Source organism: Camelus ferus, chromosome 3, assembly GCF_009834535.1.
Source record: "Camelus ferus isolate YT-003-E chromosome 3, BCGSAC_Cfer_1.0, whole genome shotgun sequence".
In the NCBI taxonomy this organism is placed as follows: Eukaryota; Metazoa; Chordata; class Mammalia; order Artiodactyla; family Camelidae; genus Camelus; species Camelus ferus.
Window position 1 is genome coordinate 114,386,931 of NC_045698.1, and position 23,359 is coordinate 114,410,289.

A 23,359-nucleotide genomic window follows, 5' to 3' on the forward strand; every position below is an offset into this window, starting at 1 on the left:
AGAGGAGTAAATGGGGCGTTGTTCAATGGATATAAAGTTTGGCTATGCTACGTAAGTTTCAGAGATCTGTAGTAAACATAGCACCTATAGTCAATAATAAGGTACTGTGCACTTTAAAATATGTTAAGATACAATAAACCTCCTAGAAGAAAATGTAGGCAAGACATCATCTGACATACATCTCAAAAATGCTCTCCTAGGGCAGTCTACTCAAGCAATAGAAATAAAAGCAAGAATAAACAAATGGGACCTAATGAAACAGAAGCTTCTACACAGCAAAGGAAACCATAAGAAAAACAAAATGACAACCTACAGAATGGGAGAAAATTCTTGCAAGTGAAACTGACAAAGGCTCGATCTCCAGAAAATATAAGCAGCTCATATGACTTAATAAGAGAAAAACAAACAACCAAATTCAGTAATGAGCAAAAGACCTAAACAAGCAATTCTCCAAGGAAGACATACTAATTGTTCAATAGGCACATGAGAAAATGCTCAATATCACTAATTATCAGAGAAATTCAAATCAAAACTACAATGAGGTATCACCTCACACCAGTCAGAATGGCCATCATTCAAAAGTCCACAAATGATAAATGCTGGAGAGGCTGTGGAGAAAAGGGAACCCTCCTACACTGCTGGTGGGAATGCATTTTGGTGCAGCCACTGTGGAAAACAGTATGGGGATTCCTCAAAAGACTAGGAATAGACTTACCATGTGACCCAGTAATCCCGCTCCTGGGCATATATCCAGAAGGAACCCTACTTCAGGATGACACCTGCACCCCAATGTTCATAGCAGCACTATTTACAATAGCCAAGACATGGAAACAACCTAAATGTCCATCAACAGCTGACTGGATAAAGAAGTGGTATATGTACACAATGGAATACTATTCAGTCATAAAAACCAACAACATCATGCCATTTGCAGCAACATGGATGTTCCTGGAGAATGTCATTCTAAGTGAAGTAAGCCAGAAAGAGAAAGAAAAATACCATATGAGATCACTCATATGTGGAATTAAAAAAAAGAATAAAAAGTAAGTTCAAAACAGAAACAGACTCATAGACATAGAATAGAAACTTGTGGTTGCCAAGGAGCCGGGGGGTGGGAAGAGACAAAGTGGGATTTCAAAATGTAGAATAGATAAACAAGATTATAGTGTGTAGCACAGGGAAATATATACAAGATCTTATGGTAGCTCACAGAGAAAAAAATGTGACAATGAATATATACATGCTCATGTATAACTGAAAAATTGTGCTCTACACTGGAATTTGACACAACATTGTAAAATGGTTATAACTCAACAAAAAAAGTTAAGAAAAAAAACACAGAGAAGAAAATACAAGGAAATTGTATTTGAACTTATCAGAAATCTAAGAGAGCATGTTGAGTGTCATCTATTTGGGAAGGAACTTTACAACAGTACACATATGAATGGAGCACATCAATGTATTTGATTGTGAAGAACTGTGAAATTGACATGTTATCAAAGGTGAAGTGCAAAGAAATTGAGAAGATGTATTCCAAATTATTACATTTTTGGTATAATATCCTCAGTGTAAAGACATCTCATAAACACATAGATGGCAAGGGTAAAATGTGTAATAAATATGTGTAATGCCCTAAAATTACCACTGGGGTGTTTGCCAAATAGCAGTATTTTATTTCCATCCTTCCTTCTGTATTTATTAATTAGGTCCCTACTGAAGGGAGGACCTATGCCTTCCCCACCCTCTTTAATTTATTTAGATCACTATGGACTAAATATTTGCTTTTCTGTGGGTGTGAGCAATTTTTAAGAGTTAGGATGGACTCTTAAATTGCCTTCAGAAAGGCTGTGCAGAGTCACACTCCCTCAGATATTCCAAGAGTCTGCCGCCTTTCTACACTCACAGCAGTGTAATTATGTACAAATAAACAAATTCAGTGTAATTATGTACAAATAAACAAATTCATTTCTTTAATAAAAGATACCTAGCAATTGCTTATCTTTGCATTTTATGGCCACCAGAGTGAAGTCTCGTCCATTTCTTCACTGTTCATTCGTTTTTTTCTTCCATTACTTCACTGTTCATTCATTTTTCATCTTTCTTCACATTTCTTTACCCTTACACATTTTACCCTTGCCATCTATGTGTTTATGATATGAGATGTCTTTACACTGAGGATATTATACCAAAAATGTAATAATTTGGAATACATCTTCTCAATTTCTTTGCACTTTACCTTTGATAACAGATGTCAATTCAGTTCTTCACAATCAAATACATTGATGTGCTCCATTCATATGTGTGCTGTTGTAAAGTTCCTTCCCAAATAAAGAGATGACACTCAACATGCTCTCTTAGATTTCTGATAAGTTCAAATTTTTACATGTATTTCTTTAATTCTTCTGGAATATATTCCACTAGCTTCTCCAACATAAACTTTTTCTGTTTCAATATTTTCCTCCAAAGTTCAGGAATTTTTAAAGACAGAATTTAAATCATTGGGGAAATATATAATAAAACTTTTAGTAAAATGATGCCGACAGTCCATTTGGGGGAAAAAAAACTTCCTACCTCACATTATTTATAAAAACGATTCCACTTGGATATACATGTATTAGGAAAATACTTTTTATCAAGAAAATACGAACTCTACAAATCTAGCCATCTGGATAAATACATGACAGATCATCTATCTCTCTATCTCTGGACAGTTTCCTAGCATTAGATTAAAGTGAAATAAATATGATTAAGATATCCTTCATCATACTGACACATTTATATACCATTGCCTAAACGTTAGATTACAATTGACAGCATACACTATGAAAGTTTCTCTGAAGTTTTGGATTACATTTACTTGTTCTTACCGGGACTCAGCTATACTCCAAAGCAAAGTTTTTATATGAATAAAAAGGGGGCCTGTAAATTGAAATAAGTAACAGTATAAAATACATATCCATAAATATCCATAAATATTTACAATTACTAATATAAATATTAATTTATAGTACATGTAGACACAACAGACAATGAAACGGTAAACTGTAATGAAGACGGGGAAACATACAAAACCAAATCATCAAGGATTCGGGTCTTTTTTTTTTTTTCCAACACAAAGTACAAGTGCTGCAAGTGCTGCATGTCATCAGCTGTAAACATCTCAGCATAAGGCAGACCTGCGGGGGGGGGGGCCTGTGGGGCACGCCTCACCGGATGTGGTACGCCCTGAAGCACTTGGCATGCACGCCCTTCTGGCACTTCTCACAGCGGGTGTTGGTCTGCGAGTGGCAGAGGGCACAGCGGGTCCTCTTATCCTGGTGGATGATCCAGTGCCCAATCATGTCGAAGCGGCTCTCGGTTTCCAGCCTCCGGCTTCGCCTCCCCTGGGACGACGTGTCCGCGTTGCTCTCCAGGTACACACAGGCCACGTACCTCCGGAAGGCCAGGAGGTCCACCTGGGCATCTCGGCAGCATATCCGGTGCAGCTGCCACGCGTTGTTAAGAGCGGCGTCGATGACATAGCCAATGAAACTCGAGTACCACTTCATACCCCGGATCTTCACCTTATACTTGGCGATGTTCTGGTCCATCCGGCCGACACCCCCCACCTTCTCCTGGTACAGCCTCACCAGGGACGGCTGGTGGACCTGGGACTGCGTTCTGGCCGCCCCCGAGTGATGGCTGCTCAGCCCCACCGGCTCTATGCCCACCGCGTTGGAGCAGATGTTGACCACGCGGCTGTCATGCCAGCGGCAGACAATGATCTCCTCGCTCTCATCCACTTTGTAATCAAACGAACCCCTCTTCAACTTCTTCAGTTCCTTGGGATCTTTAAGGGGACATCGCTCGGTTCTGTACTCACGGACAGTTCCTGTCGCCTTCACTCCTTTCTTCCTCAAAATGGACATCAGTTTGACACTTGTAAAAACCTTGTCCAAAAATATGTGGTACGGCAGACAGCCACGTGCCTGAAGCGCATCTACAAATTTGACCACCATGCTGCCTCCCAGGTCCAGGCCCCTGCCGGGCTTCGTGAACAGCGTGCCCTGCGAGGGCTCGAACCACACCAGGTAGCCTCTGCTGGTCGTCCCACACCAGATCTTGTAGCCCAGGCGCACAGGCTTCCCTGCGGGCAGCTGCTTGGATCCCCGGTGTCCGAAGTACTCACACGTGGACTCGCCGAAGCTGTAGAACTCTTCCAAGGGTGCGTGCTTCTGGAAATTGCGGTTCATCCGGACGATGAGAGGCCTGACCTTGGCAAACCGGTCACTTTCATCCAGCCCGTTATTATCTGCAAAATGCAGGTATGAGAAGATCAGCTCAAACCGGTCCCTCCGGATTGCATCAGCCACGAGATGGTGATGGGAATCAGGAGACGTTTCCCAAAACATCCTTCTCCTTGGGTAGGAGATGTACCCGCTCAAGATCAAAATGCCCAGAACACACTTCAACTCCTGGGCCGTGAGACCCAGGCTGACATTTTTCTGACAAGCATAACGATTGGTTTCATCAACAATAAAATTAATTGTGCCTTCATCAAAAAACAATTCAAAGAGGCCCACAGGACTCAGCTCCTGGCTTCTGAGATCTTCCATATGAGGATCTGATGCTGTCCAGCTGCTGAAGTCCGGCCGGATGTCTCTTTTGGTCCAAATGCGCTGAGGCTCCACTCCTGCCCTCCGCTTCTTCCTGGCTGGCTGCAGGTCCTCCTCATCCTCGCTGGGGCCAGAGTCCTCGGGCACAACAAAGGCGTGCAGCACGCTGCCGGGCAGGTGGGTTCCTCGCCGGCCATCTTCATCGCCCGAGTCCTCATCAGTGAAGTCCCCTGCAGCGTTACTGGGTGGTGCGATGAAGATCTCCTCCCTGCCGTGGCCAGATTCGTCTTCCTCCAGGGCATTCAGAACCTCGAGCAACTTCATGGACTTGAGCTTTGAGCCAGCACCTCTCCCAGGAGTGAGGCTGCTGCAGTGACAGGAAACAGAATGAAGAGAGGCCACGCAGGAAAGCCGGTGCTTTAGCAGAAAACCCCGTTAAAGCACTGCTCACAGTGAAGACTCCTGCTGCAATGGCACCTCGGACCGGGCACTGCCAGGCACAGCGCCAGATAAGTGAATTTTCCAGACAAACACAGATTACCGCTTTAAGCGCAAAAGTATTTCAATGACAAGAGGCATTCTAAAGAGGTATTCCATAACCCCTTTCCTTCTTAAATAAAATGTTCCGTATAGAGGACACCCTCTGGTGATGAATCTGGGCCACTGTCATCACCTGCAACTGGAAACCTGGGCCACTGAAGTCCCCTGATGTCCCCTGACCCAGTGGCCCCAGATACTCTACTTTCAGACTTTTGCCGTATCTATGTCTTCCCTTTCTCTTATTCATTTGGCAAAGTTTCCTTACTTCCCAAATTCTCACACTCTCCCTGCTTGAACATTCAACCACCCAAATTCAGGAGCTAAACCAATTCCGACAGATTTTCACAAGGCTCTCTCAATATCTGACACACTACTGCATACTAACTGCAGTTCACAAGCCAAACAGATTTGGAAACATGGAAACCCCTGCCCTTCTACCTCTCCCTGACCATGTGGGAACCAATGAATGGCAAGAGATACTTGTATTTGAGGAGCGCCAACCATGAGCAGGTGCTGAGGGGCTGGCAATGGGCACACTCCACCCCCGACCTGCAGAGCACTTGTTTCCAGATGGAGGAGGCAGATGACAGATCAACAAACACACAGCTACACTACCTGGTAGTGATGAGGGCCATTCTGAAGAAGGGAGAGGGAGTGCAGCAAAGGAATAGGGCTGGGGGGTGCTACACAGGTGACGCGGGAAGGCTCACAGGTCAGGCGGCCTGGAGAGGTGAAGGAGTGAGCCTTGCAGACAGCTGGAGACAGCATGTCCCAGGAAGAGAGAAAGAAAGCACGTGCAAGGCCCTGCGGTTGAAGGGACGTGATGTCTGTGAACAGCGAGATCAGTGAGGCTGCAGACGCAGTGAGGGGAGGAGAGCAGAACAGAGGTGGTCGGGTCCAAAGTCAAGGCCCCAAAGGGCTCCAGGCGCCTTGATCAGGACCTTGAGTTCTGCTTAGCTATCACAGGAAACCCACGAGGAGGGGGAAGCATGGCAGTGAGGGGCAGATACATGACTCTAGCTATGAGAACAGACCAGACTTGGGGAAGTGGGCAATCCTGCTGCCCTATACCCTGGCCTCTGCATGAGCGAAGCCCCGCCCTGGATGAAGGATGCAGGCTTTTCCACGAAGGCTATTTCTCTGCAGACCTACCCTTAGACTCCGGAGTTTAGGCTGCGTTAAGAAATTCACTCACTCCAACCTTACTTCCAACCTTACTTCCAGGGCACTGAATCCGCCAGCCCCTATGCTGGAGGCTAGGGTGCAAGAGGTCTGCCCTCTGGGGAGGTGAGGTATGCCTCAAGCTCTCCACGGGCCGGCCAGGAAGGAAGACCAGACTTCAAAGGAGAGGAACCCTGAGAAGCCCTTCCTTCCCACGGACCTCGAACTGAGACACGTTCTCAAAGGGCATCAGTCATCTCCCCGCCTCGCACGGCCTCCCCTGGTTTGTAGTGGCAGATCCAGGCCTGCCAGGCACATAGTCTTTGCCGGTCTCGCTATCCGAGCTGCTGCTCACCAGGTCTCCGAACACTTTCTGCACATGGCTGTTCAAACCCTTGCAGTGGGAGAGCCCGCAGGAACTGAGGCAGCCCCAAGGACAACCACCTTCCACGATGACAGATGAACAAAGTAAATCACATTTTTAGATCCAGTGCGGAACCAGATCTACACAACCGTACCCGTACCACACCATACACACTCCTTTGTCTGTCTTTCCTCCAATCTTTCTCTTTCTTCTCCCTCCTTGGCGCTTCACAAATGCCAGCTGCTTAGGGAGACCAGCAGGACTAAGAGCTGAAAATGTCACAGACGGAGCCTTTCAAAAGCAAAGGCGTAAACACAGCTGACCCTTGAATAACATGAGTCTGAACTGCCTGAATCCACTTAAATGCGGATTTTTTTCAATAAATACATGCGAGAACGCTACATGATCTTCAGTTGGTTGGAACTCCTGGTGCAGAGGGCCCGACTCTAAAGTTATACCCAGATTTCCAACTGCACGGGGCTCAGCACCCTTAACCCCCATGTGCTCAAGAGTGAGCTGTCCTTGCAGAAAGCCGTTCGCCAGATACGACTCCTACCTTGAAGATGAAGCCATGATATACTGGGAACACGAGGCTGTCTTCACTCACAGGGTCTAAAAACCTGTAAGACAACAGAAGGCAGTTTTCAGAAATTATATCTTAATTAGCAAGGCAATGGGATCTATTCTACCATTTAAGGGGAAAAAACCGTCTCAGGTTCACTACCAACCAGAAGGAAATGGACAAGTACACACAGGAAGTGGTGTCCAGCTGGCCGGCTCTTCAGAGGGAAAAGAACGAGGCTCCCCATCTCACACTACACAACAAGACACACAGCAAAATACGTTCTGCGGCAGGGTTTCCCGTAGTCAGAAGAACTGGCATTTGGGGCTGGATGAAGTCTTGGTTGTAGGAGACCTGTCTTACGTATTACGTGATATTTAACAGGATCCCGGGCCTCCATCTACTAGATACACCACCACTCCCCTCACTGTGAAAAGCAAAAAGGTTTCTACAGTCTAGACATTGCCAGGTGCCCCCTGGTGGGGAAGGTGGGAGGAGAAATCTCTCCTGGTTGAAAACTGTCCTCCGTCAGTGCTGCCAACAGAACTTGCCAAAGCGACAGAAATGTTTTCTATCAGTGCTGTCCAGCATGGCAGCCATGAGCCACACGTGGGTGCTAGGCACTGGCTGGTATGACTGAAAAACTGAATTTTTAATTTAAAATTACATGAAATAGTTTTAATTTAAACAGTCATGTGTGGACAGTAGCTACTGTATTAGACAGTGAAGTCCTAGATGTATTCAGCACTAATCAGAAAAAAGCAAAACATTTAAACTTGTAAGTATATTAATGACTGTAGCATAGGATTACCTTTCTTATAAAAAACGCAGAAACTTACAGAATGGATAATTTTAACCACACCAAACTTGCAACACACCTGTGGTAGGCAGCATCTAAGATGGTCCCCAAAGATCCCTACCTGACAGCATTCACACCCTTATGTAATTTTCTGCCCTTGAGTGGGCTGGACCTTGTGACTTACTTCCAACAAATAGAATACGGCAAAAGTGATAGGATGTCTCTTCTGAGATTAGACTATAAATGAACCATCTATGCACACTGTCTCTCTTGCTCTCTCACTCACTGACTCCAAAGGAAGACAGCTACAATGTTTCTGAGCTAGCTGAGGAAACGGCCCACGGGGCAAGGAACTGAGGGAGGGCTCTGGCCAACAACCAGAGGGGACTAAGCCCTCAGTCCACTGACCCACAAGGAACTGTATCACGAGGAACACCCCCGCCCAGTCAAGCTTTCAGATGAGGCCACAGACCCTGCTGACAGTTTGCAACCTCATAGAAGACCCCAGGCCAACCGGAACTCAGCTAAGTCACACTTGGATTCCCAACTGGCAGAAACGAGATTAAAAAACGTTTGTCATTTTTAAGCTTCTAAGCTGTGGGTTAATTTGTGATGCAGTAATAAATGACTAATATAACATCTTACAACAAAGCACAGAAAACTAACGCCAAAGCTGCAGTCTGTCAGAAGTTACTCACGATGTATACAAGCAGCAAAGAACCAATATCCAGAACACATAAAAAAATCTCCCATAAAACAATGAGAAAAAGGTAACTCTAATAAGTGAGTTTGTTCATTAGCCAGCTTTCATCCTGAGCTCTCATGAACCCAGGTGATATTGAGGTGATTCTGAGGGCTGCGTGTAATCTAGAGACCAGAAACAGGACCACTTAAAGGGCTAATGGAGGACTGAATAGAGGCACTGCCAAAGCGCTGTACCCCGGGAATGCAGACGAATGATAAATAACCCCATTGTGCAGAAGTGGCCAGAAAAGTGAACATGCTTGATTTAAACTTAACACTTCATGAGTGAAGAATCTCCCAAGAATCTAACCATGAAGGTTTATAAGGCCAATTCACATCTCTCATTGATCCCAACAACCTCAAGTGAAAATTTTAACTGCAAATGACATTCACTGGTAGTGCCCCCTGCCAGGGGTGGGGGGAGGTAGAGATAAACAAAATCCCTCAGAAGGAATATATTCCAACAAAGACATCAAAGAACTCTACTGATAACAGTTCCAAAGGACATGAACTTGGTCGGGGGCGGGGGGGGGGGGGGGGGGGGGCGGCGGCGGCTGGGGAAAGAAAGGTCACAAAATAAACAAGGGAACAAATAAACAAGGGAACAAAGCACCATGAGTGGGAACCAGCAGAAGCAACGGACAGGAGAATCAGATCCACAGATCCAGATCCTGTAACCACGAGAAAGAGAACATAAAATACATGTATTTTATAAATTACAAGCAACAATATGAACAAAAAAACAATAAATTTGAAAAGAAAATCTTCAAGTACAGTTAAAGGGAACCAAAGAAAAATTTTAAAATAAAGAAAAAAATAAGAACCAAATAAAAGTTTAAAAAGAAAAAAAATAAAACGGAAAGACCCCCCCCAATTAATATAAAAAATACCAAAATACCAAATAGCCAATATAAGGCAAATTTTAAAAAGAACAAAACACCAAAACAACATCAACAAACCAAAATCAAATATAAATTTAAGAACACATAATAACAACTTAATGAGTCAAAAACAAGAGTGATGTCAACGAAATGAGAGGACTAGAAACTCTCACTCCCAACAGAAACACTGAAAAAACAACCAGAAGTTGTCTGAACCAACTTTGTAGGAGTTTTGAAAACAGTTAAAGGTGTGAAGCGGCTGGCCCTCTCTAGAGTCATAAAACCCCCACCCCTGGGCACTCTGTGTGCCTGGGGCCTATGGACACCTTAACCCGGACTCCCCACTGCTGGACCCTTCACATCCCTGCATTTCTGCAAGCTACAAAACAGCTTCTCTTGATGTGATGTGCGTTTACCCTAACAAAGCTAAACTGCTCCAAGAAATAATTCATCTCACAATAGCTTAGGTGGCCGGGCCTCACATCCTGCCCTTATCAGAGTTGTAAATCCTATTATTCAGAATAGCCCCTGACAGATCTTAAAACCAATCCGGCACCTGTGCACAAACCAATCATGCAGCCCCCTACTCCTGGTGTTCACAGCCCCCGCCCCCCAAATAAAAGACCCTGTGTGGCCACCCTCAACACTCGTGGTCACCCTCGGCGCTCACGCAGGCACCTCTTGCCTGTGTGGCCCACTGTTGCCTATAGCAACGTAACTTAAATTTTCCTAAAGTCTCCTTGGCCTCTGGTAGATTCTTTTACCAACCCGCATCACCAGCCAGTGGTCACGTTGTGCCCACAATGTAAGGTTTAAAGAAACCAAGTGAGACAGGAGGGAAGGGGGCAGGGCACAGCCACTCAAGGAATGACAGCAATTTAACACCAAAATGGTGGAAGATTCAAATCCCAGTTGGCCTTGAGGATTAAGAGGTTTGACTTCTAGGAGACCCTGAGCTTCATTATATGCTCATTGTAACAGTGTGATCAAATAACATGCCCGCAGGCGCCATGACAGCCCCAAGGCTAACTGCAAAAGGCCAAAGAATGGGCGGTGGCCCCATCCCTGGGAATCCCAGCCCCTTCCCCAGGGCAGTTGGAATGGTCCCACCTGTAGGCGTGTGAAGGTACTGAGCCCATAAAAACTGACATCACCATGCCTAGTGGCCCTTTTTTGAACCCTCCTCTTTGGAGATGAAGTGCGTGCCTACTTTTGCTTTAACCTGAGCACCCAATTCCCACACCCCGTTCCTTGCCTTACACTCAATGCAGTATGCATCTCTCTAAAGAAATCCACCTTTACTCAACGGTGGCTCTCACCTGAATTCTTTCCTGCGTGAAGCCAAGGACCCACACCTGGCGGGGCACGTCCCAGGGGCTCAACCGAGACCTGACACACAGGCCCTCCTCACGCCCCACATCCATTTTCCTGCATCAAAGGCAGATAATCAATAAAGACATTTTGGCCCTGCCTTGACTGGGCACCTAACTGTATCCCTGCCCACTGCTAAACGCAGCTGTGAACCTGCCTCACCAGGGAACCTAACAACAGCACACAGGAAGCTGGGTAGCCCACTCCATTGCCCCACTCACAGGGGCACTTGAGCAGAGAGCACAGCCCATGACTCTCTCTACCTGCATCACGAAACTAGCCACTCTATCTCACGAGCTATTTCATTGTGCAAACAAATGAGCTGTGCTGGTCTCAGCACCTATTCCGCTGCCTCATCCAGGCAGCAAAGCTAATTAATTCCTAGCACTGCCTACCGCTGAGGACACTACCCAGTCCCAGCCATCAAAGAGGACTTACCAGGAAACCCAGCCACCCCAGAACCCATGTCACAGCCTTGCTTGGGCAGGGAACCAGGCCAGTAGGCCTATCCAAGTGTTTTCAGCCAGGGTTGAGCCAAGTGACCCTCGCCCTTCTGTCACTTATTAACTTAATCTGCCTACCCACTGCCCCAGGCGTCCGCTGGTGTGGTTTCTCATTGTATTCTCTGCCTTCTGGCTTTTTATTTCTCGAAACTGAGGTAAACAGAGCAGACTTGTATGGGACCCCTAAATGTTGGGGGACCAGCAGGAGGTCCCTTTGCTCCACCTAACCTTTAGCAGGGCTGTATTAAAACCTTTGTTTTAATCCCATCAATGTCCATTTTATTCATCCCATTTCTTAGTAACTATCTAAAGATTTCTACCTGCTGAAGTAAGTCCTATTGACTCTTCCCTTCCTGTTTCCCTCTTTGTTTCACCCCTATCAGTATTTGCTTTATTCACTTTATTTCCTAATAATCATATAAAAACGTCCACCCCAAGTCCAGTCTCTTGCTTCTTTCCTCTGCCTTTCCTCATTCTCTTGTCCCAGGAAACAAGGGCAGGCAGGCGGAGAGCCAGGGAGCCAGGGGCCAATGGAAAACCCAAGCCAATATAGAACCAAGCAGGGATTCCATTGAAAAAAGGAGGAGAGTTCATGGCATTCTGCGTACTCACGCTTCTCGCCCAACTCAGTGCAGTCAGGTGCAACCGGGAGAAAACCCTGCATGTGGGGGCTCCTCCCTTGAGATGGAAACAAGTGAGCTATGTGCCCAACATCTGGTTTGCCTGGAGGCTGCGGGGAGGACAGACCTGTGTCTCTGCAGACCTGGGGCACTACCGGGCATGGCAGCAGAGTTTGGAAGACCCTGAAAACGTAGGCAGGTGTCACAGTACAGCAGCTCCAGAGTCTGCAATTCAGGAGGTAGATGCCAGGGAGAGCAAGAAATGACAAGCTCTTGAGAAGAAGGACAGACAGGCAGCGTATGGAAATGGAGACACTTAAAAGCACACACACGGGTCTAGAGAAGAGTCCTCACTACAAAAGGATGGAGAGGTCCCAAAGTTCCAGTGGGGTGACTGGTGAAGATATTCCTCTGAACAAACCTGGTCCATAAAGACCAGGTAAGGAGACTGTTTTTGGAAAAATCTCAACAACAGATCACAAAGCAGACAAAGAAACAAAGAAACATGGCCCAATCAAAGGAACAAAGTAAAACTCCAGAATGCACCCTAAAAGAAAAGCAGATTGCTGAATTTCTTAATGAAGAATTCAAAACAATTTCTTAAAAGTATTCGGTGAGCTAAAAGAGAAGACAAATAAGACAACTGAACAAAATCAGGAAATGCATAAACAAAATGAAAGTATCAACAGATAGAAACTGAAAAAAATTGTGGAACTGAAAAATACGATAAATGAGCCAAACTTACCCCGATTCTAGAGCCAGGGAAACACTAGAAGAAAACTAAAGACCAACAGCCTTGATGAATATGGATACAAAAAGCCTCAATAAAACACTAGCAAACTGAATTCAACAGCACATTAAAAAGATTATGCATCACAACAAAGTGGGATTTCTGGAATGCAAGAATAGTTCAATGTATAAACTTCAACCAATTAAAAGGTAGAAATCGACCATATGTTCATATTAATTGATGAAGAAAATGTATTTACCAAGATTCAACAGTCTTTCATGATAAAAAACACTTAATAACTAGGAAGAGAAGGAAACCATCTCAACATAACAAAGGCCATGCATGAAAAAAATCACAGCTAACGTCACATAAAATAGTGGAAGACTGAAAGCTTTTCCTCTAAACACAGGATGAAGACAAGGATGCCCACTCTGGCCATCCTATTCAACACAGTACTAGAAGTCCCAGCCAGAGCAATTATGCAAGAAAAAGAAATAAAAGGCATCCAAATTGAGAATGAAGGAATAGAATTACCTTGTTTGCAGATGACACGATCTTACATGTAAGGAATTCCTAAGGAGTTTTTTTTAATCTGTTAGAACAAATAAGCAAATTCAGCAAAGTTGGAGGAATCAAAATCAACACACTAAAATCAGCTGCATTTTCTATACATTACCAATGACCACTCTGAAATGGAAATTAGGTAAACAACTCCATCTACTACAGCATTAAAAAGAACAAAACATTCAGGAACAATCCTAACCAAGGAGGTGAAGAGTTGTACACTGACAGCTATAATAAACCATTGATGAAAACAACTTTTAAAGAACACCAAAAAAAATGGAAAGACATCTTATGCTCATAGACTGGAAGATTTAATATTGATAATATGTTAAAACTATCTAAAATGACCTACAGATTCAATGCAATCTCTATCAAAACCCCAATGGCATTTTTTGCAGAAATAGAAAAATCCATTCAAAAATTCATATGGAATATCAAGGAACCTCAAATGGCCAAAACAATTTTGAAAAAGAAGAACAAAGTTGGAAGACTTAAACTTCCTCATTTCAATACATATTACAAAGCTACCACAATCAAAAGAGTGTGGTACTGGCATAAATGCAGACATATGGATCAATGAATCAGAATACAGAGCCATAAATAAACTCTCATGTATTCAGTCAGGTAATCTTCAAAAACAGTGCTAAGAACACTTGATAGGGAAAGGATGGTCTCTAAAAAATGGTGTTGGAAAAACTGGATATCCATGTAAAAGGATAAAGTTGGAGCCTTATCTCATACCGTATACAAAAATTAACTCAAAATGTATCAAAGACCTAAACTTAAGAGGTAGAATTACAGAACTCTTAGGAGAAAACATAGGGGAAAAGATTCGTGACATTGAATCAGGCAATGATTTCTTGACTATGACACCAAAAGCAAATAGAGACAAATAGGACCACATCAAACTTAAAGGTTCATCAAAGGATTCAATCAACAAAGTAAAGAGGCAACAAATGGGATAGGAGAAAATATTTGCAAAACATGTATCTTAAAAGGAGTTAATATCAATAATGTATAAAGAACTCTTATATCTTCACAATAACAAAAAGTAACTCAATTTTAAAAAAGGACAAAAAATATGAACAGACATTTCTCCAAAGAAGATATATAAATGGCCATTATATGGATATGAAAAGATGCTCAACATCACAAATCATTAGAGAGATGCAAACCTTACCATAATGGGGTATCACCACATGCCCACTAGGATAACCACTATCATGAAAACAGAAAATAACAAATGCTGGTAAGGATGTGGAGAAACTGGAACCCTTGTGCACTGCTGATGGGAATGCATAATGGTGAAACCACTATGTCAAACAGTATGGTGGTTCCTCCAAAACTTAAACATAGAACTACCATAGGATCCAGCAATCCCACTTCTGGGCATTTAACCAAAAGAACTGAAAGCTGAGTCTCAAAGGGACACCCAGGTTCACAGCAGCACCATTCACAAAAGCCAAGAGATAAGAGCAACTCAAAATGTCCACCTACAGATAGATAAATGGATCAAGAGGTGGTGTATACCTACAACAGAACATTATTCGGCCTTAAAAGGAAGGAAATCTTGTCACATGTTACAACTTGAGGATGAAACTTGCAGCATATTACGCTAAGTGAAATAAACCAGTCACAAAAAGACAAATACTGTGCCATTCCACTTAAATGGATATTTAAAGTATTTAAATTCATAGAAACAGGAAGAAGAATGGTGGTTACCAGGGGTGGGTGGACAGGAAAATGGAAAGTTGACGTCTAATGGGTATAGCCTCAGTTTTGTTAATAAATACAGAAGTTCTGAAGATTGCACAACAATGTGAATTAACACCACTGAAATGTGCATTTAAAAGTGGTTAAGGTGGTAGATTTTATTTCATGTGTTTTTTACAATCAAAAACAACAAATAAGATTAAAACAAAGTCTTTTCAGAGGTAATGAGGTAACTTCACAGGAAAAAAGGTATGACTCATCAAAACTATAATAATTTTAAACTTTATGCATCTACTAATATAACTTCAAAATATAATAAAAATTAATATAATCATAGAAATTGACAAATGCATCATAATAGTAAGAGATTTCAACACAGTAACTGGTCAAGCAGATAAAATTACTGAGCCTTGAATAGCAGAGCTGACACGTTTGATCTATCCTAGGAAAAGAGAGACAGGGAGTGACCCTAGCAAGATAGTGGAACAAAAAGTCCCCAGTCTGCATCTCCCTACACAAACAATGATTTGGCTGGCAACCACAGACAAAAGTGCCTTTGTGGAAGTTTTGGGATCCAGGTAGGAGGTTACAAAAAACAAATGAACCCTCAGACCAAGGACAACTGCTTTGAAAAGGCAGGCTTGCAGCCTGGTGGCAAGCTCACATGGTTCTGCCAGCAAACTGAAAGCAGCCCCAACCTCCTATGAACTCAGCTCCAGGCCTCCCTGGCCATGGTCCTGCAACCAGTCCCATCTGACAAGGGACTCAGGAGAAGTCACACCATCCAAGCCTCTAGTAACAGGCCCACCAGCCTTGGACCAGACTTCAGATCCTGAAGCAACCCAGTGACCAGGCTCTAGCTCTGCTCTCGGTCCTGCTCACCCAGGGACCCAGCAACACCCATCCCATCTGGGCCCCTGGTAGCAGGTATGTTACCCTCACTGAGACCTGGTTTCAGTGCTGCTCCAGTGTGGTCTCCTCGGAGGCAGTCCTGTCTGCCTGGGGATCCAGCAGGAAGCACACCTACCTGTAAAAAGCATTAACCATAAATAAAGTAAGTTCTTCCCCGTTTAAACCAAGAACTTCTCTGTTCATCAGAATAAACTCATGAACTGGAGAAGTTACCTACAACAAATATAAAGGGTTAGTGTCTTGGAGATGAGAAGGGTCTAGTGCATATAAAGAAATCCCAGATACAAGTAAGAAAAGCACAAATAAAACAACTGGAAAACAGGCAAAATGATATCAGGAGGCATTTCTCAAAGGAAATAAAAAAGCAGACAGACGCGAAAAGATGCTCAATCTCATTGCTATTCAGGATACGAAAATTCCACAGTGAGACATCATTCCACATATACCAAGCTGGCAAAAATCTGAAAGGCAGCGATGATCAAGTGCTGAAAAGGACAATGCGTAATTCAAGAGGCCATGTACTGCTGAAAGGGTGTAAACAGCCCGTTAGTATCTACTGAAGTTCAACGTGCACAAACCCACCCAGCCAGCCAGCAGTCCACCCCAGGTATCGACCCTAGAGCAGGGTTTCTCTGTCTCAGCACTGGCATTTGGAGCCAGACAATTGTTTGGTGTGTGGGAGGGTGGGAGTCGGTGGGAAAGCTGTCCTGAGCATTCATTGCAGGGAGCTGAGCAGCACGCCAGGTCTCCACCCACCAGAGACAGTTGCACATCACCTCACAGGTCCGACAGCCAAAAGCATCTCCCTTTCTTCCCTTCCCGCAACTCAGCCTCCTCACCCTGCAGAACTCCTGCACGGTGCACCAGACAGGACAATGGTGCCCACTGCAGCACGATCTATTTACAGCAGCAAAGACCAGAAACAGCCCAAACAGCTCTCAACAGAAGGGATGCAGCAGACCACCACAGAAAAAGGGAACGAGGAACTTCAGCCACACACAACACTGAGTGAATCTCAAACAAAAGACAGTGAGCCAAAGCTTTCTCAAAATATTAGTAGTAACTATTACTTTGATTCCTCATGCTTTCTTCCCTTATAATTCAAATCCCCAGATAGTTCCTTGTAAAAATATATAATGAATTTTTCTCTTACAATTTACTTGATACTTCTCTTTATAGGTATAGTTTCGTCCTAATATTCCTGAGGTCATAGGACATAGGGCAGTACACAAGTCCTAAAAAGCATTGTAATAAGAATGTTTCTTGATGACTCGTAGATTCTAAGGCTTAAGTTTAGATTACTGGATAATACTCTGAACTCTATTTGGCAAAATATGGTCTTTAAAAAGTCTTAATCATACTGAAATCATACTGGAATAAGGTAAAATGTAACCTGGAATACATACATATAAGTCTGGAATATAAATAAAAGAAAACTTAACTTGGAAATTATTCTTGGAAAATAAAATATAGTTTTAAAGGAGTAAAAATTTAAAAAAAAAAGACACTGAGCCAAAAAAAAAAAAAAAGAAAGAAAGAAAGAAAGAAAACTTGCTACATGATTTCATTTTATAAGAACCAAAAAGTTAAAACAATCTGGAGACACGTACACACGTAAAACTACAAAGAACAGTAAGGACATGATTAAGAGGTACTTCAGGACAGTAGTTAATATGAAAAGACACATTGGGGCGGACACCCAAGGGATTTCTAAGGTTTTGGCAAGGCTCGATTTCTTAAACTGAATGGAATACTTGAAGTTCTTTCATGATTCTTTAAATCGTTCCTGCACATTTTATGTATTTTTGAATGCATATTTTGCACACTCATACATGCACACACAAATGTACACGTGCCCACACATAAGCAAATGCTATCACTGACACATGCAGTGCCCTTCAGGAAGACCGCTGTCTGCAGGGACGAGCGGCAGGCAGAAGGCATTCACCTGAGGGGGTCCCTGAGCACACGTTATCTTTTGTAACTAGAGGGAGAAACTTAGAATATAGTCATCTCCCAACTCAGCAGCCTGTGTCCATCATGAAGAATCTCTTTGTAGAATCCTTGTGAAATCAGGTACCTGAATTTTCTCAAAGCCCAGCCAGCCTGCATCCCAGCTTGCCAATGCCCTCTGACCACCCGCCCCGCCTCTCGTCCAGTCCATGTTGTATTTATGAGAAAAGCTCACTGCCCAACCAGACCACTGGCCCCAGGCATCCAGGAAACAAGTCCCCACAGGTATTCAATGTATCTATGCAGGATGCAACCACAGCCTGTACAGGGCTCCCGCCTCCCCTCCCGTCTGACCTCCCTTGGTGCTCCCACAGGCTGGCTGCAGGTGCCAGGGGCATGAGATGTGGGAGAAAGACTGTGGTCCTGCAACGCTCCAAACTCCCATTCACACATACGCAGTCTGATAAAAATGCGGACGATGGTTCTCTGGAGCTGCAAAGGTCGACCCCACAAGAAAAATTGTTTTCCCAGAGAATGTCTAAAATAACTGTTCCTGAAGCTGCAAGTAACCCTATCACTTTAGATTATTTACTATTAATTTACATCAAGTTTTTAAAAATACAAAAAAAAAAACCACACGCAAAACAAAAGCTTCCCCTCTACAAAACCAAATTTCTCTCAGATCTCAAAGTTAATAACAAAATACCTTTCTGTTCAAAAGTTCTACATTTATATCTAAAATGTGTGAGATATATACACATGAATCATGTAAGATGTCCTAAACCATGTAAGATAGTCAATTTTGAAATCCAGAAATACAAGGAAATGATTTAAAACCTTAACGAAAATGTTACCAAAATGTAGCCAATGCTTGGAAATTACCTTCAGTCATCTCATCCTTAACAAACATTGACTGGCACCTGCCAGACATGCATCCAGACCATGGCAGTGCGCCCTGATTTCAGCTGTTTCAAGAGAATAGGAACCAATAGGCGCAATAAAAGTTCACAATCTCTAATTGTTTCATAGACAATTACAGTCCACCTAAGGCGTACAAGCTAATTTTTGTGCATTGAAGGCAACCAAGAATTACTTGGGAGAAACCATGTTTAATGCCCCCTCAAATTAAGGCAAACACATGCCTGGACATAAAGGGAGCGTGTGATCGAGATTAGTATAGAAGCTCCTAACTTCCTGCAGAGAGACCTGTTTGCAAGAGTAGATGAATTAAAAATTAATTCTGTTTTTGAATCTCTTTCTACAGCAAGACTGAGAATTTGGAGAAAATACTTCCAGCTTTAACAACTCACTTTGGGACTTGCAGTTACTTTTGACTTTATGATATGACATGCTCTGACAAGGGGCCCGGCACCTCCACTGAAGAAAGTGGCCCCCCTCCCCCAGGCCGTGCAGATTCCGAAGTGTTCTCTTTATGGTCCAGGGGTCGGAGCAGATGGGGCTGGTCACAAGTGATCCGGTGCAGCTGCAGGCACTAAAGGGCTATGCCTGCAAGGATTCCCCCGCCCGAAAAGAAAAGCATGACTGCCTTTCTTTTTTACCTTCAAGACATAACTTTATGATTAAAGGAAAAGCCTCCATAAAGCCTATGTTTCTGAAGGGGTAACATCAAAAGAATTATGTATGTTTCCTAAAGAAAAAACAAAAAACCCTAGGTAGGACAAAGTTAAAAGAAGTGTGTAAAGGTGTTATCGCGCTATTTATCCTGAAAGAGACGCGCCGCCTCCAGACACGGGAAGCACAGCCCTACCACCTGCCTGTGTCCCCAGCCCCGCAGGGCCACGCCGCCCAGGAAGGACCGCAGCTCCGCGCCCGGTCCCCGGAGCCCCCGCCATGGGACCCAGGCCACACCCCGGGCGCGGCGGGTCACGCGAGCCACCAGGGCGGGGGATAGGCGCCGGCGGCGGCGGTGGTGGCGCCCGCCGCCCCGCTCGGCCCGAGCCCACCCCGCCCCCGGCCGCGACTCACCTCCCGTCGCTGTGGAAGGGGAGGCCCGGCTCGTCGCGGGTGGGCGCGGGGCGAGCACCTGGCGGCCCCTCGCGGCCCTGCGGCGGCCTCGCAGTCCGGGAAAGGGCTGGGGCACGCCCGCTCCTCCAGGCCTGCGTCCCCGCCCCGCTGCGGCTGAAGCCTCCGCGGTGCGGCTTCGCTCCGCCAGCCCCGCTCACTGCCCCCCGCGGGGACGCGCGCTACGGCGCGCGAGCGGGGACAAGCCTCCCCCAAGGCGCTCCGGCCGGGCCGCGGGCGGGGGGCGGGCGCGCGGCGCTGCGGGGAGGGCACACGAGGCTGCGGCGGGCGCCCCAGCCCGGGACCCGCCTCCTGGAGGCTGTGGCGGACTCTGCGTCCCCGGGGCGCCGCGGTACCGGGGGGGGTCCCCTCCGCAGAGGATACACCGGCCAGAGGGCGGCCTTGAGAATGGATAGGGTACAAGCGCCAGCACCCCGCCTCCCGGCACATCGCCCACCCTCCCCAACCCTGGGCAAAGCCCCTTCCTCAACTGTCAAGGTCGGCCGGCCGGGATTCCCAAGGAGACAAAGTGCATGTGCTCCCACCTCCCCCCACCCCGCCATCCGCAGAGAACACGCTACAGTGGTGGACACATTTCCGAACTGCTGGGGGCTGGGCACCCGGGCGCCCTCAGGCCCCAGAGAGTCAGGGCAGTGGGGTGGCCCTTACCTCATCCAAGTCAGCGATGGTCTCATTCAGGGGGCGCAGACACTGCATCCCCACGTTGCTGTCATCCAGCTGGATGTAGAAGTCATTGAACTTGGGGATGGAGGTGAGCATGACCCCCACCTGCGAGCAGGACTGGCAGTAGAGGACCTGGGAGTCAGAGGTCAAGTCAGCCACCAAGGCCAAAGCAGTAACCAGAGCAGCATTCAGGGCTGGTGCTGGGGACAGGCCCCACCGGGAGCCCCTGCCAGGGCGGCCAGGATGGGCTGGGAACCAGCGCCACACAAGGAGGGGGCTTGGAGCATCCAGGCTGCTGCTAGGGCATCCAGCTCACAGGTGAGAGCAGAGGCCCCTGTTGGGTGGGGGGAGGCACCCAGGAGGTACTGCACTGTTCTAGGAAAATGAACCTCTCTGGACACCCCCAGGCCCAGGATAAGAAATGAGCCCTGGAGCTACTTCAGGCCAGAGCTGGTCCAGCTAAGCCTTGGTGTTTGTGCCTTTAGGACCTTAAAACCCAGCCTGAGCCTCTTTATTTTTGAGTCAGCTTTTCTAAGCCTGCGCTGTGCTGCTGGGCTGGTTTTGGAGCTTTACCTCCAGGTCATGGCCCCAGATCTCACTGAGCACGGAGGAGGGAATGAACCACCAGCCCTGCAGCCAGGCGGGCAGGGCCAGGCCAGCCACACAAACTCAGCCAAGAGGGGGTGCCACCCAGGACAAGCCGGCCTTGAAACAGCGCTTTCCCCCTTGTGGTTTCCTGAAGCCTGATCTCCTGCCTTGTGGGGCTGGTGACTGTTACGCTTTCTTCCAGGATCAAAGGGGAGGACACAGTAGTTCTGGGCACCTGTCAAGCCCACGTCCCAGAAGCCTCTGATGGCCCAGCCTCTGCCCTCCCCTTGGGGATGGGCAGAGGGGGCCTCCCATTCTTGGTGCAGTTGAGGGCTTGGAAATGGCCACCCTCTGCGATGTTAGGCAGTGGGGAGGGTCCCTCTGGGTCGGACCTCCAGCTGCAGCCCTGCAGCACCCACCAGACCAGCTCAGCTTGGAGGAGCACCCTGCTGTGTCTCAGGGCCTGGGAAGCAGCTGCCATGAGGGCCACACGCTCACCGTGTTCCGGGGGCTGGACATGAGGAAGTGCTGGGTGACGTGGGCCGGCAGGAGGTTGAAGAGGACTCTCTTGTTGTCCAGTTTCACCCTCTCCACGTTGTCCCGCTCCTCTCTGCCTGGGAGGGCAGGATCCTCCATTAGCCACTCACCCACCCATCCAGCTTCCTTCACTCACTGGACAACCTGCCACCTGCCAAGATTCTCTCCTGGACCAGACTCTGAACCCTCTTCCCAACTGGGCCATGACTTTGCGCTGTCCCTCTTCATTTCCACATTGTCCAGTTTTAGCAAGAACCCTGCTGAGCCAGTTCACCCAGATACTCCATCCCTGACAACCCCAGGACTCCTCTAGTGCATTTTCAGGGAAAACAACACGGGTGGGCCACAGGAGTCATCACTCACCAAGGAGACTCATACAGGATGGGTTTCACCCTGCTCCTTAAAGCGGGCAGACAGGCGGCAGGTGAGGGCAAGAGGAGGAACCCAGGAGCCACAGGACCCGGCTCCGATGATCAGTGTACTCTGCAGACAAGAGGATGCGGCCATCACCCCTCTGGCAGAGCGCCTTTGGGGACAGGAGCTCGCTGCTGGTGAGAGAGCTAAACTCTGACTGCCAGACGCGGCCCATCAGCTGTGCCCTCTTCCCTCTTTCCTGCGGTCCTTCTCCCTGTCCCTGGCACCGGCCTCCGTCACCCCGACGGTGCCACTCACATGGCTGCTGGCGTCTAGCCAGGAGCCCCCACCCGACACCCCTCCTGAGGGACCCCCTTGCCGACCCCCAGGGAAGCAGAGGGGCTCCTCTTACCTGCGAGGCCAAGACGTAGTCCAGCCGCAGCCTGACGTCCAGCTGCCAGGCGTGCAGGGCCAGCGCGCATGAGGACAGCAGGATGGCCGTGATCAGCTGGAAGCTGCCCCCAGAGCCACTGCCGCCCTTTGGGGAAGAGTAAGAGGAAAATCCACGTCAGTGCCAAGAACACAGGACCCGTCCACAGAGGGCCCCTCAGGTGTGACACCCCCAGAGGCACCCGGGACCAACATGGGCCGAGAGCCACTTCTCTCGGGGAAACTCAAGGACCTGCTAGAACTGGCACCCAAGTGAAGAGAGCGAGAAGCCTGGCACTAACAAGCTTCTAGTCAGCAAATCAGAACACAGGGCATCATGCGCGGACATTTGTGACGCCCGCCCATGGGCTCTGGTGGGAGCAGCGTACCTACCCCTCCATCTTTGTGTACCCACTGAGGTCCAGGACCGGGATGTAGGATGTGGTGAGCACTGCCGAGCAGGATCATTTTGGATGAGGAGACCCACAGGAATATGGCCAGCAGGAGCGTGCCCACGAGGCCTCAGAGCAGGGCGTGTGGCACAGGCTCGCAGGGTGGTGCAAGTAGCAATGGGGCCCAGCCCTCAGACGACAGGACCACCAGGGACCCACTGGGAGGCTGGAGCTCCAGGCCCAGGGCAGGCAGCACACCTGGAGGGGGAAGAGGGGCCCCACTCAGAGCACACTGCACCCCCTTGTCCCCTGCCTTCTCCGGCCTCCTGCCCTTCCCACTC

At 46.9% G+C, this 23,359-nt stretch overlaps 2 protein-coding genes across 5 annotated transcripts in view; both read right to left on the reverse strand.

The window, feature by feature from the left end:
- The window catches only part of GCSAML (germinal center associated signaling and motility like), a 43,819-nt gene extending 23,684 nt beyond the window's left edge, over nucleotides 1-20,135 (reverse strand). The window contains exons 1-2 of one of the 4 annotated variants that reach the window (XM_032477255.1): nucleotides 19,999-20,135; nucleotides 7,217-7,280 (exon numbers count right to left, since the gene is read on the reverse strand). In XM_032477255.1, coding sequence (XP_032333146.1) covers nucleotides 7,217-7,233 — 17 coding nt within the window. In that variant the 5' untranslated portion in view covers nucleotides 7,234-7,280; nucleotides 19,999-20,135. Of the gene's footprint in view, nucleotides 1-7,216; nucleotides 7,281-16,083; nucleotides 16,177-19,998 lie in introns of those variants that run through there. The other 3 variants (XM_032477254.1, XM_032477253.1, XM_032477256.1) reach the window with 3 other exon arrangements.
- On the reverse strand, nucleotides 1,236-16,173 carry PGBD2 (piggyBac transposable element derived 2). Its single transcript, XM_014563178.2, has 3 exons — nucleotides 16,096-16,173; nucleotides 7,217-7,280; nucleotides 1,236-4,962 (listed from the first exon to the last, which is right to left on the reverse strand). Exons 2-3 carry the CDS (start codon nucleotides 7,231-7,233, stop codon nucleotides 3,207-3,209), a joined length of 1,773 nt encoding a protein of 590 aa, XP_014418664.1. The 5' UTR covers nucleotides 7,234-7,280; nucleotides 16,096-16,173; the 3' UTR covers nucleotides 1,236-3,206.
- Nucleotides 20,136-23,359: the final 3,224 nt, after the last annotated feature.